At 41.7% G+C, this 17,382-nt stretch overlaps 1 protein-coding gene across 4 annotated transcripts in view; it reads right to left on the reverse strand.

Moving 5' to 3' along the window:
• Positions 1-17,382, reverse strand: part of TNIP3 (TNFAIP3 interacting protein 3) — a 49,731-nt gene that overhangs the window by 20,938 nt on the left and 11,411 nt on the right. For all 4 annotated transcript variants that reach the window (XM_050974092.1, XM_050974093.1, XM_030238727.2 and 1 more), the window contains 2 exons: positions 11,615-11,700; positions 4,647-4,779 (listed from right to left, as the gene is read on the reverse strand). In XM_050974092.1, the coding sequence (XP_050830049.1) occupies positions 4,647-4,779; positions 11,615-11,679 (198 nt within the window). In that variant the 5' untranslated portion in view covers positions 11,680-11,700. The remainder of the gene's footprint in view (positions 1-4,646; positions 4,780-11,614; positions 11,701-17,382) is intronic.

The raw sequence follows: 17,382 nt of genomic DNA on the forward strand, positions 1-17,382 counted from the left end.
CCCCCACTTTGGAAGAAAGCTATTTTATAATATTTGCATAAGAAATATGTCCTGCTACCCCGAGGTTCATTCCATTTTTCTCCTGGTTTATGGAGCAGAGGAAAACTTGTGGCGTATCAAGAGAAAAGTTCAAAACCAAAGGGTATTTTAATGAAGAAAGTGGAAGAATTTCATCTGTACCTAGATCAAAAGTAGATATTGAGCATATCAGGTACAGCACTGAAGACTATAAAATGGTGCAGAACTGCACCAACACTGGGCATCTGATTAATCAAAATACAATCAGCAACTTTCCACATCGCACGTCTGCTCTTGAGGGCGATGCCTCTCGAGCCCAGACTCTGTCCCTTGCCCAGCTCCCACTCTCAGCAGTCTCATTCCCACCCCAGCAGCACGTTGACTTTAGGAGAAAGCTCAGGTTGAACAGCTGCATTTTATGGTCTGGCCTGCAAGGTGCAGCAGCCCCAGTTTCTGGTTTCCTCGTGAGAGCAGGCTGGGATGCGGTGAGTGAGGCGCTGAGCGGTCCCTGCAGTGGGGACGGAGGAGCAAACCCAGGGCTCAGCCCACTCATGAATCACAGTTCCCACTTGAAAGATATTAATGCTCAAATTACTTTGAAGAGAGGATGAGGTTGAGACCTTGGCTGGTTCTGTAATTTAGGTCACAACAGTTTCCTGGAGGGCTGAGGAGTTTCCTGGAAAGCTACCTGGACATCAGAACACCAAGTCCTTTGTTAGTGATTTCTTCATGACTGCAATAATGATCACTTAAAGGGAATGATTTTACACAAAATTAGACAGAACAGAACTAAGACTGAAGTACTTTTCAGTGCCTGTCTCATCCAGTTTAGCATCCATGGGGATAACTGTTTTGCATGTAAAAACAGATTGGAGAGAGAAGAGTGTGTCTGAGATCTGTATGAACAGGAGAAATGCCAATGAGTAAGGAACAAAAACTCCATCTCTTCAGAGGTGGTGGCATTATTCCAGCAAAAACTGGGAGGATGAAGCAAAATCATTGCCTGTCTCTGTGAAAAGTTCATTACACCAAAAAGAAAGAGGAGATGACAAAATTCATTTTCATTGATATCATAGGGATAAAGACACGACATTTGTGTTTACTGCTATCAAAAAAAGCTTGGTTGTACAACAACACTGCAGAAACCTGAGAAATACAGAAAGTGTATGTCTTTGTCTCCTTCAAAGACATACACTTTGAGACCTATCAAGCTTCAGAATTCAAAAAGCCCCACAAATCTTTTAAAGCATTTGTACTTGGTCTGAAGCTATTGAGCAAAACACACAGTTTTAAATTGCTTGGAAAATTCCAGTTGTCAATCAGACCGTAAATGCAGTCACAAACCTAAAAATCTGCCAAGTATGGAAAAAACTGCTCAGGAAGTAAATGGGAAAATTTGCTGCCCCTCACACTTCCTAAGTTAATTCCCAAGTGGCATAGAACAACTTAGAAGCCTCTTATTAATTTTATTTCCATGATACTCTGTAATTTCTACTAGTAGCAGCTTTGAGATTGTTGTTTTGTTTTCTTTGAATGTCCTGTTGAAAAATGAAAAATATTTTAGTTTGTATTCTAGCATGACCTGAGCTTCCTGAGCATAAAGGCCTTTTAGAGATCTTTGGGAAGCTTGCAGTGGGAGAAAAATCAGAGCCTTGGAGCTGTGGCCAGCACTGAACCCTCTCACAAGCCTCAGCACCACAAGATGATAAGAGTTCTCATTTTTAGAATGCTGGATCTTAATTCTGGGAACAACTTGTGTCACAGTATTACAAAATATCCCTCAAATTCAGATAATGAAAACCATTTCTCACTTCTGAAAATTCTGTCTGTTCAGTAACTGCAGTGAAACCAAGAATCACTAAAAGGCCTGATGCAATCAAATGTGAGGCTTTCCTTGATGATAACAAAATCATACAAAATGACAAAGTCTTTTTTTTTTTCCTAGCTGGCCATGCATCTCCTGTGAGGTTTGTTGGGGATTTTCTTTTATTATAATTTTTTTAAAATTTACTGTTCAGTTGCAGACTTGTAGAAGCTAGATGAACTCTGAGATTACTTGGCTTAAAATTTGGTGGCTTTTGGGGAGCCTTCCCTTTGCTTATGATGCAGTTGAGCTCTGGTTTTGGCTTTATTGCTGAAGCTGTTATGCCAGGAGTGTCTGCCACAATATCCATTTTCCCATTCAGAGGCATGTGGTAAAATGGTAAAAAAATGAGAGATTTTAGCTGAAGAATAAAATTGGCTCTGGAACCAGAAAAAGAATCTGCCTCTTCCTGCTCCAACCTGGCCCCTGTGGCTCACCAGAGAGGTGTGCTAAAAAGGGATTTTCCCTTCAGTAAGTGTGTCAGCCTTTTGTGCTCCTCTGTTACATGTTCCCTCTGACAGAAAAATAGGTGCAGATGCAAATTTGTGTCTTAATAGGTGGGAACCAGATCAAATTGGAGCAAGACGTGGTTTCAGAGTAAATCAAAATATTTGAGCACAGGCATCTACTTCAGGATTTCCTTGATCCATAAGGGCATGGCCTCCCAAGTACCTCAGCATTTGCCAACTCAGGCCTGCTGATGAAAATCCAAGTGCCATGTGAAAATAATTGGATGACAATTTGCAAATCTAAAAAATGCAAATCTATTCCCTTTCCTGGAATGGAGAATGCAGCATCAGGACAAGCTGCAACTGAAGGAATCATAGACTGAAGGATGTGCTGAGAAGTTCATAAATTTTTATGGCAAAAAAAATCCTGGCAAAAGGAGAATTTGTTTACAAACACTTATAGATTAGTCTTCATATGATTTAAGGTCCGACTGAAATGCCATTCTGCAGAGTACAATTTGTACTCCTCACTCCAGCAAAAGTTACAGAATGAAAATGACCTGCTGTCTCTGACAAATAACTTCCTGATGAATAACTGACACTATATGGAGGGGTACACTTTTGTTTCATTATTTACTTTTTCCTAACTCTTAAACATTTCATTTGCCCCTCTTTTTAAGTCCTAATCAGCTTAATTTCCCAAACAGTTATTTTCTGGTGTGGGGTTTTTTTTAGCATTATTTCATAATCTTCACAAATTTTACTAGGTGTTAAAACTATGACCTCCTTTCCCAAAACACACAATCCAAGACAGGTACTCCTAGCACCTTACACTGAGGTTGTTGAAGCTCAACAGGACTGACAAGCTGTCACTCACTTGAAGCCCAGCTCAATACCCAGACAAGTGAAAACCTGCCTGACTTGGAAATATAAATAAAAAACAGCCAGCATGTGTCTAGTGCAGAAATACCATGAAGTGTCCCTCTTTTAACTCTGAAAACCACACACACACACTTTACAGGCAAGAAGGGCTATAAATGCAGAGAGCATAAGAGCACTACAGATGAAATACTGCCACAGTCTCCTGTGTGAAGCATTGCAGCACCCCTCAGAAAGGGTCCAGGTCCCTTTCTGAGGGGGTGCTGGACCCCACATCCTTTCTCTTTCCTCCTCACATTGCCCATATCCCCCAAAACCTTTCCTGGGTCTCCTTCTGCTGGAAAGAGGCTAACATGTGGATTTCCATGGATCATTTGTGGCTTGTAATTTCACAGCTTGGTTCTGCATTTACTTATGCTTCGCCACGCTCGTTTCTCCCCCGGCTCCGGGAATCCCCATCCCTCCCTGTGGCTTCTCTCTCCCCCACTGGTTTCTAAGCCCACAGGTCTGACCCTGCGGCGTCTCCTTAGGCTCGGCTCAACTCCGTGCCCCGAGGTCATGAGTCATTCTGGACACGGCGGTTTGCATGTGAAAGGAGCTGTGTGTAATTTCGGATTTCGTAGAAGAGAGTCATCTCCCTTTTACCTCCTCACCAGTTTCCTGCATCGTGCCTCGGCGTGCAGCCTCCAGAGCTCTCTTTCCCCATCCCCGCTCCCCTGGAGTCACACAGGTAGGAGCGCCATCCCTTGCAGGTGGATCATTCACGGTTTAATCACTCCTCTCCTCTCCTCCCCTCCCTCCTCCTGTTCCTAGCTAGTGGAAAACGGGGAAATTCCTTCTATTCTCGCTAATTCAGGGGAGAGGAGTGAAACTGAGAGGGAAACCCAGAACAAGTTTCTGTCAGGCTTGTTAACCACTGCTTCACTGCAGGCAAAGACAATTGCCTTAGCAGGTGGCTTACGATTTTCTGTTTGCAATACCACAGAAGGGTGGGTTTGAATCATCATCGTTTTCCTTCTCCTCTCTTCCTATTCATCTGAAAGCCTTTCTGACACTTGCACAGCTCTTTGTGTCCCACACCTCTGCTCATTCCCAGCTAGATCAGAACTTGCAAATGCATCAAAAATGACAGTGTTTTGAGGGTTTTGAGTGTTTTAAGGATCTGTGTTATCCAAAAGGTACATCTGGCTGCAGGGTTTGACACTTAGGATAATAACCAGTGGGTTTAGCTGACCTTTGAAAGCTCTATAAAATGCACCTTCTCAGTCACTCTTCCTCATACCAGAGTGTAGCTATATCAGGAAAAAAAATGTGTAGCAAGTTCATTGCATCATTTCAGAAATCCTAAAGTTTCATGCATAGTCAAGCCCCACAGAGAACATCCCCTGAAAGTTCTTTCCTGGCAGATAAACATTGCAAAAGCACACTGTGATTACCTTAAGGGAACACGAAGTTCTCTGAGGGCTCAGCCTCTCTTGGGCAAGAGGTTTGGGCTCATGACACGACTCCAAAGTGTTGCTCTTCCCTATCAGGTTCCTTATTTCAACATCCAGCTCTTTACTTTCACACCTGCTTGGGAAGAAAAAGCAATGTTAAACTTCACACCAGAATTTGAGGCTTTCTTCTGAATGTGAGAACAGAGCTGGTCCTGCACCAGGCTCCAGCTCCTTTCCTTCCTGGTAACACAAGCAGAGAGCACCAGGGCAGTGACACACAATCTCCATGTGCTTTGTGGCAGACATTGATTTAAAATACTTACACAAGAAGCCTTTATCAATTTGACCACTTTTCACCTACAAAATCCAAATCAACACTTTTGGGGATTATATGAAGACCACCATGTGCCCTAAACCTCACTCACTCACAGTTCCAAGTGTTTTAAATTCAGCTTCAGCAAAATGCAATCAGAACAGTTGAATGGGTTTAGAACTCCAAAACTAGGTGCTCAAAGCCTTTTGAGTTCAAAAGTCTCAAAGTTCACAAAGTCTTTTAATGGCACATTTTGTTTTCTCTAACACTTCGTAGCAGACACCTGACATGCATTTTCAAATTTTTTTTCCCTTGAAAATTCTTTTTAAAAACATTCACATCTTGTAAAAAAAATTGGTCTGTTGAGAACACTTAATTTTTTTTTTTTGTGGAAAATTATTTTCTTTCAGTCTCTCTGCTAAGGACATGCAGGACTTAGGTGCACATCAGGGTTTGTTCCAAATTCACAGAACAAACTTGCAACTAGGGCTGATTCACCTGATACACTGTCATGGTGGAATGTGACTTCCAGATAATTAACTGAGATACAACTAGCACAAGCCCCTAAATCTCCTAGATCAACACAAGTTATCAAGAAAGATTAATCTCTTTTGCAAGCTTAGACATCATTGCCTAAACAATTTAAACCAATTTTAAATATAATTAATGCGTGACCAGAAAGCAAACTGCAAGGCTCCAAAAAAAAATCACCAATGTGTTATAGCAAGATTATTTCTTGATTTCAAGAGAAAATATTTGAATCATCAGAAAAACTGAAAGCTGTAGGAGTTGGTCAATTATACTTCCTGAAGTTTAGACCGGCAATCCTCAGGGACTGGACCGCAGGTTCTGAGGAAACTCTTGAAGTGAAATTGATAAAATTGCCCAACAAACAAACCCATTTTTCTTAATCATAACAGTAAGTAAGTGTGGTGAATTTCATGCTGATAGCACAGAATGATTCATTTAATGCTCCATATTTAAAACACAGAGACCATAGCAGAAATGTATTTTCACTAAGCATGGATACAAAATCATTTTCAAGAGGAAATAAAATACCAAGAGTAGCAAATACAGGCTAATAAAATTCTAGAGTTAGGTTGTTTGGGGTTTTTTTTGACTTGCTGCTGGTAGTTAGATAAGCTGTACTTTCATGGCCATGAGGATGAAAAGCAAGACCTTCCCAAGGCACGTTTTCATGAGCCCCACGGTGGTGCAGGAGCTCTGAGGGTTGGTGGGGGGTTCCAAAGGCTCAGCTGTGCGTGGGTGCCAGGTGAGCCCCAGCAGCAGCACGGGCACCGCGGGGCAGCTCAAGGAGAAAACTGAGAGAGGAAACAACCCCGCGACAGAAATCCAGCCCTCCTCTGGCTGGCTAAATGTTGCAAAATCCTGGATAAACCAGGGCAAGTGGCACTTTTTCTAAGCCATTCTTTGCTGAGGTTCCCGTATCTCAAGCAGCAGGCAGAGCAAGCACTCTGCACTCTCAAGTGCACTTCCATGGAAAACAGCACCTCCAGCCCATTTGGACTCCAGCTCCTGATGCTGTCTGAGACAGCTTTGTGCAGCAGAGGTGCACATGCCCTGGGCAGAGCCCTCGCTGCCTCCGGGGCTGCTCAGAACTGAAAAGCCACAGCACGGAAGCAGCCACTCGCTGCTGCAATTCACCACCCCCAGCTGCCGGCACAGCCTATTCCCCCAGCTCGGGCAGAGTAGCCAGTGCTTCCAAACTCTTTTAAGCCAAATGAAGCAGCGAAGCCTAAGAAAAAAATGCTCAGAATAAAGGAGCAATGCCTGGGTGCAGCCCTGGGGACTGTGAAAGATGAGCAGCAATGGGGCAGGAGTGCAGCAGCAAATGCTCAGGAAGGCTGCACTCAGCTCTGCTGCTGGTTCAGCCACTGCAAGTGGAGATGCGTGACCACAACCTCCTGAGGTCAGAGCATGAACCAAGCTGAGAAATACCCCATAAACATGGGGGGTTGGCTTTTAATATATTTTTTCAGCCAGGAAGTGCTTATTCCTCTGCTCACCACAGTTTGATGTTGTAGCTGTAAATGATAATCACCTCTGGCTGCTCCTACCCTTGTCTGTCCCTACATTCCTCTTTCTGGACTTACCTGGGCAAGAGCAGGACCCAGCTGTGCCTGGGTAAAAGAAAGAGAACTACAAAAGGCTCAGATCTCTACAAACCAATTTCTCCTCTGTGTTTGAAGACTATCATGAAAGTCAGAAAGTGACTTCATTTTTAGACTGAGGAACTATTACTGCATTTATCTGTACTTTATTATCAGCCACCTGGATAATCAGAAGGATACATTTATGGTGAGCTAGAACATCATTCAGATCTGCTGTGTAGATCTGATGTAGAATCTGGATTTTCAGAGCACACAGATGCTCTGAGTGCTCAAATACATCAAGGGACTCCTGATTAGGAGTTACCCCAGACCAAGAAAAGCTGACTAGCAGAGCTTCCCCCAGAGAGCTCTAGAGGGCACACAGCATTCAGATTCTGCACAGAACAGTTTTCAAAACTGCTTTTGGTTTCCTGGACTTCACAGGTACACCTCTGCACAATTAAAATTTGTCAGAAAATACTCAAAGCATTTTTCTGTGGTTATACAAGACAAAGCATAACTCTTCTATCAGCTTAAGCTTTTAAAAGTATACAAAGATATAAAAACTACAAAACCTATAAAAGCTACTAAAAGTTATGTAGAACTCTTAGCAAGCTGTGATTGCTGCAGGAGGCAATAAAAGATTAGAATGTTAACTCTTCTTTGTAGACTTTGAGTTAGTTGCAAAATTTCCTTTTTTGAAAAATTAAGATATTGACATGGAAGCAGAAGGCACAGATGTCTTGAAGGAAGCTGGTGTCCCAGCACAACTTTTAGCAGCTTGCAGGGAAAGAAGAGAGCCCAACCTTCCTCATAATTTCCATGTCAGATCTGAAAAGCCATGTCCTCCAAGAATAAAAAATTAGGCATATTCCCTCGGGTTTTCAAGTTATTATATCCATGCAGAATTTCACTGTGCACTCCACTAAAGCTATTTTCATTTCTCCCACCTGTTCAGCTTGCTGCCTTGAAAATGGTTTCCACTTCTTGCCCCATGGTACATCTTTGCACCACTTCAATTATGAGGCTCCACTGGCCTACCTATTTATAATTTCTGATATTATTTATAATAGTGTAATGCTCTAAGTAATAATGATTGTTTTTTCATAAATGATTGCATACTTTTTACAGCAATTCCAGTTTAAAGTGCAGAGTGAGAACACGACCTGCCCCATGCTTTGGGTTTGAGTAGCATAGATTGAAGGCTGAATAACAGAAGTCCCTCAAATAAGAAGGTAGAAGGTCCCTAAGAGTCCCAGTTTTGCATCTCTTGGCTCTCCCTGTTTTTTACTGGAACCTGGCATTATTCCTTGCTCGTAGCAGTTACAGGGCAACAATGGACATACCTACAAGGTGTCCCGAGGCATTTGTGGCACAGTACTAATACCAAAGCCATATAATTCTATTTTAAATATTAATTTCAAGGCTGGTGTGCTGGGGTCATTCTCTTGTGGTGCTGAAAGCACAAATACACACCATAAACAATTGTGAAAAAAGGCTTTAAGTCAGGATTTACAGCCAGACGCCAACACCATGGAGCCATATTTTGATGGGAAATCAATTCCAGAGCTTAATGGTAAAACATGTGCTTCATCCCCTTGGGTGGGCATTTGGGATGCAGGATTCTTGTTTGGCTAAGCCTAGGAAGTAAATTCATGGAAAAAAAAGAAACTTCTGCATTTGAATTATGGAGAAAGAACTAGTCAGATAAATTTAAAATGTGCCAAATTTCAAGACAAATTGTTTCAGCTAATATTTCCCTTATTTATGATAATAGACTTCATACCAGAAAAAGGCCTGTAGAATAAGGGGGAGAATCAGATTGAGTTACAGAATATTTAATCTAACTTGCTCTAGAAATAGACTTAAAATAGGAATAAAAATAGGGATATAATTCCTTAAAAATGACAGTTTATCTCTAGAACAAGCCTATTCTCTTATGTTCCATGTAATTTTGCAGAACTTTTTCTCTCTTTTTAATTCAGTTTTGTAGAACTCTTAGATTTATTTTTTTCATGCAAATACATTAGGATTTTTATATTGAAATCTTCTCCAGTTAAGACTGAAAAACAGCAAAGAATTTCCAGTCCAGTAAGCAATAGGAAGTTCAAAATTTTGCCGAGAAAACAAAAATACTTTTGTCACTGAAAAAAAATTTTGCAGCCCTGTAAGCTCTTAGAAGTTCAGCAGACTCTGAGCTGATATGGAATAGTTAAAAAGTGGTGCAGCTCCCTAAGGACCAGTGGTGCTATTCCAGTACTCAACACTCTACTCAAAGTCTAGGCTTGGAAATTTGAGCCAGAACTTTTGAAATTGAGCTCCACTCATTCCATGTTCCACCTCACATGTACCACCATAAAAAATAGTTTATTGGGCATAAAACATACTGTGCTGGGACAAACACAAAAAGAACACCTGCCTTTGATGATTAAGAGTAGATACTTAAAAAGAGAGTTTAGGGGGAAAAAAAAAGCAGCAACACATTATTTGAAATTGTTTCTAGCCTAATATTTTAACCTGAGTTTCAGCCCCGAAAATTTATCCAGTGTTTCAAGAAGCATAGCTGGAAAGCCAGCCAAGCACCAACTGAGATCTACCTGGCAGAACTGCTCTGTCTTCAGAGTGAGATGTCCCACAGGTCAGTGTGGCATTAGGAATAATCTCAGCCCAGTGCCAAGAAGAGAGCTCCATAAGGTGTGTGATAGGGGTTAAAACATGCACTGTGACCATAGCAGAGAAACCACTTAAAATTTTCCCTCGAATCTGATGTAGCCAAAACATCTGCCTCTCACCCCATAAACGTCCCTACACTTCTGTTCCCTTTATGACAAAGGAATGGGCCTTTTAAGGCACATTTAATAGCCAGCAGCTGTTGGGCTGTCAAATGCCACATCTGGAGAAGCTGTGTGTTGTTAATGTGAGCAGAAACAATTATTCCTTAATACTTTTGCTTAATTTTAAGAATTACACCAATGACAACAAAAGGGGGGCATGTTCTTAATGGAAACACATCTGGTTTTCTCAGAAAACAAGCCAAAAAAAAAAAAAACAAACCAAAAGAGGGGACCCAGTGATTAAGTGAAGCAGCACCTATAATCCATCTCAGCTCAGTGAGGAGAAGGAAAGCTACTGATAGACAGGCACCCAGTGCCTCTGTGTTTGACTGCTCCCCTCAGGAAATTTGTTGCATGCAAGAGGACCGTGGCTGTTGTGCTGCATTAAATGATGTTACTTATCACATGGTGCTGTTCCCTCTGTGCTTGGATATTCCTGTCCCTTGGGGAGTTTCCACGCTGCTCCCTCACTCCTGTGCTCTATACAGCTTGTACATCAGGAAAAGAGCATCATCCCCCTTTCCCTTGGATCTTCCACTTCGTTATATTACCAAGACATTGACTGTCTTCCTGATGGACAGCATTTGGGCTGCATTCAAACCTCAGGAAAGCCAATTCAATTCTTTCCACCAACTTTCTCAGGCTTCAAATGAGCCCTGAGTGAGTTGCAGACAGCTGCCTCCCTGGAGAGGCAGCAAATGGGGCACTGTCACCCAGACCCATCCCCAAGGCCTCACGTAGCTGCGTGTGGATCACCAGGGGAAAGGGAATTGATTTTTTGCCCAGAAAATCAATCAGTTGGAAAGCTTGGCCAAGCAGAGCCACCAAGCAGCACGTGCTGCCTGAGCAGATGAACTCCCCCACTGAAAGGCACACATGCAGAAAGCTGTGGGGAGGTGGCAGGAACGTGTTGAAAGAACTGAAAGCTGAAAGGACACGAAGGGAGGCAAATAGAGATGTTTTCAAGTGCTCGCTCTTTTTCTGAGGAGATCAACACCTAGAAAAGCTTGTGCCCCTGTCAGGGCACTTTGCTGGCCTCAGTACATGCCTTTTTGGAATGGTGTCCCTCCCTTGGCCCCTTCTGGATTGCCTGCTTGCCCTGCATATTCAGCTGGAGCCCCACGAGTCTGTTCATGTCTTCCATGCGCTCGTTCCTCTGGAAAGCTGTGACTCTGATGCAGTGCAATTGCACAGAGCTGACATTTCTAACTGGTACTTGACACCACTGCTCTCTTTTCAAATCAGGCATCACCACAAGCAGCCCATTGTGCCTCCTGCTTCAGCCTGGGCCAGGATGGGGGTGCTTCACCCATGCCCTGCTGAGCTGGGCTCACAGCTGGGCTCACAGCTGGGCTGAGCCTTTGGAGGAAAACAAGCCCATGATTCACTGGAGTCAGCGTCTACCACACAGAGCTGAGGTATTTGCAGTGATCTAACAGCACAAGCAGGACAGGCAGATGAAAACCATTTGGAAATGCAGCCAGGAAATGTAATATACAGTAGCTGACAGGGGACAACCAGCTCTTGAAGTCAGATCAGCTCCTTGCCTGTGGTGGCTGCCAGGCAGCCTCAGCTGAAAGGCAGAGGACACTCACTGCATCACACTTAATACTCTCAGTGTCAGCAGTAGGACTAACAGTACCTTGTGAAACTGCAGGTGCCCAAAAAAATTTTAAAAAGGAGTTTTTCCATGTAACATTAACACAGTACCTTTCCATCTCAACACACTGATGGGGGCACAGCTCCATGCAATCCTCTTCACCTTTCTTCTTCATTTTGAGCTCCTCACAGTGAATCTATTGGGAACAGGGAAGGAGAAAAAAAGAGCATTTAAGGGGAAGGAAAAAAATCAACAATCTAAGAAGAAAAAGTAAAGTAACCAATTACAATGGGAACAGGTAACAGTGTCTTGTATTTCTATTTTATTCTTCATGAACTACAAATGGTTGACAAGCAAGCCAGGAATCTACTTCCTCCTTCCCAGCACCAAACTCTGTTAAGTCTACCACTGTGTCAGGGACAGTTCTGCAAGGGCAGGAGCAATAACAATCTCTGGCTGCTGTGACAAAAATCTACCCAAGGAACAAAGCTGCCAGCAGTTGCAGGAACATTAGAAGGGTTGCAAAAAGGGCTTTTATTAATCATCCTAAAAGGATCAATTATTTTTCATACTCTTGAATTCAAGCGTGTCCTCACACTGTCCAAAAAATTCCTATGCTTCATGGAAGTGCCCAATAAAACAACTGCCCCCAAATTAAGAGAATTTGAGTAATGACTCTGATCTAAAGCACTTGGAGAGAAAAGGAGCCACATGTAAGTTATTGAGAATGAGTGTGTTTTTCAAGCACTCTACAAGCTCCTAACAAGCTTCCCTCTGGTCAGGCAAGTTACTCTCCAGCACTGCATTTCCAAAGAGAAGAGAGACAAATCAAAAATCCCAAACCAAGCTCCCAGAGAAAAGTGCTGCTACAGGGTAACAGTAAGCAGTCCACATTAAGATACTCCCTTGAAACTGGAGATTTTGAATTAGAACTCCAAACATGAAAAAAAGCAAGCACCACCTCTCCATCTCAAGTGGAAGAAGACCCTGTACAAAGAGTGAGCCAACATCACCTCATCCAGAGGAAACATTCTGCTCCTGTGCTGCAGGCTGGTGACAGCCCTGGGGATGTTTCCTCAGACACCTCTAGCTCATCAGAAAAGGAGTCCAGAAGCCTTATTCTTCTCTTTAGATCAAACAACATCATTACGGTAATTGCTAGAACTGAAAATTGCCAGGTTTCATCAGACCTATCCTAAGGACAAGAAGGTGACCACTGAAATGAAGAGGGGAGCCATCCAGAGCTAAACCTGCTATTTATAAGCAAATCAGTTTTCAATTACAAGTCACTCTCCTTATTGGTAACATCAACTTAATGTGAAACCACAGCTGAACATTTTATGGAAACCATGCTGCTTCATCTATGTGCAGGGCAGAAATTTAAAATGAAAGGTTGCCATCAGAAGATCTGAGGTGTTTGGCATCCCCCCTGCCTTCTTAATTCCAATTCCTGCAGGCGTTTCACACGTTCTAAATGCATCTGGTAATCACTAATTACAAGGATCCTATTAAGGAAAAAAAAGTCAATTCAGTTGCATGTGAAACTTGATTCCAGCTTGTCTGAGTTTTATGAGTGTCTGTTTAATCATAACACAATCACGTTGAAGTATGGAAAGCTGCATTTGATTGATTTCAATGGGAGCAGCAGACACGGGGGACTAGTGAGGATTAAGCCTTATTTTGGAGTGCCTGAACTTGGCCTGCATCTGCCTGACTAAAAACTATAAAATTTGAAAAACACTGACCTGGAATGAACACTCCACTGTCACTGAAACAACAACAACAAAAAGCAAAACAACTAAAAGGAAGCAGAATGAAAAAAAAAAAAAAAAACCACTGACCCAGAACACCACAGAATTCAGACTGCTACTCCAGCCCTAATTTGTCCCACTGAGCTTTGACATTTCAAGAGTTTCAGATGTATTTGCAAAGCTGGGCACAGTATTGAAGCCCACATGAAAAGGATGCAGGTTAAATGTTACTGAAAATATGACACCCATGTTGGTAAAGTCATGTAAGAAGCAAGCAACATAATAAAAAACTGGAAAGGAGAAAAGCAGTAGTGAATGAACAAAAATATTCATTCAGTTCTTTTCTTTCCTGGTTCTGCAGTGTGAGCCAGATTTGGGGGCCCTGCTGGGGAGCTCTCTGGGGCTGCAGTGAGGGCACTCTGGGTTTCCTGTGTCCCTGCTCCACTGAGCCAGGCAAACACAGAAAAAGCTGCTAAGAGCTGACGAGTCCCGCATCCCTGCATGGCCCAGCTGCACACCCAGGCAGCACAAACATGCATTTCTGCAGAAGCCCTGCTGCTCACACTGCTGGGGTGGGGGAGGTTGTGCAGATCTCCTGACTCTTAGTCATATGCAGATTTTGCAGCTAAAATCCAAATCTCCACTTGAGAACCTGAACCAAAGAGACGCAACCCAGTCCTTGTGCCCCGTGCAAGTGTTTGTTATTAGGACAATCAGAAGTTTTGACAATCATAATATGCAGGGTAATGCTGTAGGTTTTTATTAGATCTGGCAGACTGAAGCCTAGATGGATAAAATTCAGCTACTTCAAAGAATTAAGGCTCTGTAAAAAAGAGGGTTGTAATGGTCATGTAAGGATTGCCCAGAATTGCATAAATTTTCTGCTTTCTGTCAAGGCTTTTAAGAACAGGAACACCCTGAAGTAAAACAGAATCAGTCCTGCTCACAGATTTATGGGGTTTTGCAATAATTGGAAATGTTTGTTAAAAAGTGTGCAGAATTTCCTTGGTGCTCACCCACCAAATTTATCACGGCTCCAAGCCTTAAGTATTTTGTAGATACACCCAGAATAGGTCAAAAAGGCACTTGTTTGGCTGGAGTATTAATTTGCATTAAAAACAAGTTTCCCACATAGAAAAAACACATTTGGGGATGAAAAAAAATACATTGTTCAAGAAGGACAATGAGACTCACTAATCCTAATGAAATCTTAACTGTAAAATTGATTACAACCAGAGAGGCACTCATCACACTGATGTTTCCAAATATTTTCCAAAGTGCTTTTCACAAACATCCTTATTGTAAATGTTAAATCCTGCACTGCTCTTGCTCCATTCTCTTTTTCTTTCCCCAAGTCTAGTTCTAGCTCAAGAGCATCTGATGTTTCAAAACCCTTGCTCATTTTACCCATACTTGCCCAGTAATTCACTTTTATTTAACTTGTACGAAAGCAATATTTTGTAGGAATGCAATGTAAAATAAATGCCAGAGATGAGCCAGACTAAAAGCACAGAAAAGGGAAAATGAGATGTTTGATTTGGTTTTCCTGCCTAGATCAACTCCATGGGTCAATTTTATAGATCACCACCATCACCAGACATTGTCCCAGTAGAGAGAACAGAAAAGAAACAATATGCCAAATAAATTAAAGTACATGCTGACAAAATTCACAAAAGGAATAAACCCACTCATAAGTTACCTTTCCAGTAATACACATTTTTCTGTTGGGGAAGCTGTAAATTTGCCTCCTTTAAGCATTACCCAGATTGCAAAATAGCTCCAAAACAAAGTGGAACAATCACCATCACCAGTGCTGTTGATAAACAACCCAGCAGGTTACACATTATTTGTGTGTGGCTGTGGTGTAGGAGGAGTGGGAAGGAGAAATGTATTATTACAGTAAATGTGATCAAAATGGAAGAACAACCTGAGACATAAAAGAGCATTTGATGAAAGAGAGCCTAAAGCAACACTCACTGAAACTAATCTAAAACAGGAATAAAGCCTTCAAGACTTTTTTGATGAAGAAATCAAACACAGAACATTTCTACCATCTCCCCCTACCTAGATATTCTCAGGTTTGGCTCTCAGAGCTGCACCTGAGCCAGCCATTACCCTGCATGTCTGTCTGCCCTTTGCTGAAAATGCAGCTTCATACACACAAATGTTGCCTAGAAAAAGCCACAAACACAGCAAGATCCGCCAATTGTCTCCTCCCCCTGCTATTTCCTGATAAAGTGCTGAAATTTTAAGACAGTTTCTAACCAAAATTTTAAATCCAAAACTTGATTTTAGTCAAAAATAAAGAGTAGATATTTTCCTAGAGTAGATAGATAGTAGAGTAGATAGTTCTGTCTTGCCTAATTGAATTTGGACAAAATGAAACTGGTACCTGCCCTGTGTGATGCAGGAAGATTTAATGCTGAATACCTTGAGCTGATCTCCATGTTAAGTACAATTCTCCTTTATTAAGGTAACAGCAGATTTTGAGCAGCAATCCCTGCAAAGAACTTAATTCCCAGATGCCCTCCCATGGAGCTGTGATATCCACAACTTCATAAACAGTGTGGGCTGTGCTCCCCCATACTGGGTTTGAGAAAATGCTCCTCTTGACACACCAGTTCATGTCAGTGGTGAGTGCAAAACACTGCTTTAAACAACAGGACCTTATTCAAAATCAGTACAACAATTGATTTGTCTCAGTTCCAGTTCAAGTAACAATTTGCAGGTATGTTTTTCCTTTTGCCAATCAGCAAATTTCTAAGCATCTTTGGACTGAAGAATTGAGAAGATCTAAAAGTCAGAAGATGATTCCTCAATGAGTTTAAATCCTTTCTTCAAGTTGAAATCAAGTACACAGATGCCACCAAAAAGCCACCAGAGCTGTTCTCAGCCTTGGGTGACACACATTTTACATTTTACACATTTACATTTGGCTTACCATGTCAGCCACTCCACACAGGCACCTGCACAAGTGAGTTTAAAGCACACAGACTCATTTGAAAGGCCACAAAACACGAGCTCAGTGCCAAAAATATCATGACCACACTTCCAACATGCAAAAGAGTCACATAAGAAGTGACCAGAGGAAGTTGCAAAGATCATCTCACTAAGCCATCAAAGTCACACACAGCCTACCTCAAAACACCCTCAGTACTTCTCCTGTTCAAAATGAGACTCCTCATTTTTAATACATTTAGAAGAAATCTTGTCTTCATGGCAAATGTTCAGTTCAGCTAGAGCCAAGTAGTGCACAGAGGTCTGGGTACAAAGTCCATGATACTTTTTGCACACTTACTGTACACAATTTCTGTGGAAGCAAATTGTTAATACAATACAAATTATTTTTTTTTAACTACATAATATTTTGAAAAAACAAAGCCCTCAACAATTAATATAGTTTCAATGCTATTTTCTCATTATCTGGGTCTAACTTTAATTTGCTCAACAAATTATTTGGAGGTGGGCAAGATGGGAAGGAAGTACTTACTTATTTGTTAAATGTCAAATGAAAATAATATAGTAAAAAAATGGGTTTTTTATTATTATTCACTACAAAAGCATGGATAGGAAGCTTTCAGAAAGATAAAATACAGAAGTGAAAAGGAAAAATGCTGCAGGATAAAAGCAAGATTAATAACTATGATATTAATTGATAGCACCCAAAATGTGGGGCTTTTGCTGAAGAATTTTTCATAGAGATGTCACTGCAGTGAAACTGATGTCCTGACAGGAAAGGACAAAACTTGCTTGTACAATACAAAGCAAGAGATAAAAGTTAAGAAGTATCAAATCCATGACTTTGGAATCAAATCTGTGCAGTATAAGGGGGTGGAATATAAAAAGTAACAGAAAGGAGAATGCTGCAGGTAGAGGAGCCACGTGTCCGTAAAAAAGGCAGAGGCAGCCCTTGCTACAAAAAGCAATGCACCAAAAAGAAGGGAAGTTTAACAGCAAGAGGACAAGAAGAGTTGATTTAGAAGAGGAATGCAGCTCTGTTCTATGTAAGATTCATGCCCTCCAAACAAACTTCAAAATCCCAGGACAAAAACAAACAAGCAAACAAACAAACAAACAAACAAAACCCCACAACAAACCACAAAACGAACAAAAGAGAAAGAAACAAA

This window comes from Serinus canaria, chromosome 4 (genome assembly GCF_022539315.1).
Source record: "Serinus canaria isolate serCan28SL12 chromosome 4, serCan2020, whole genome shotgun sequence".
Lineage (NCBI taxonomy): Eukaryota > Metazoa > Chordata > Aves > Passeriformes > Fringillidae > Serinus > Serinus canaria.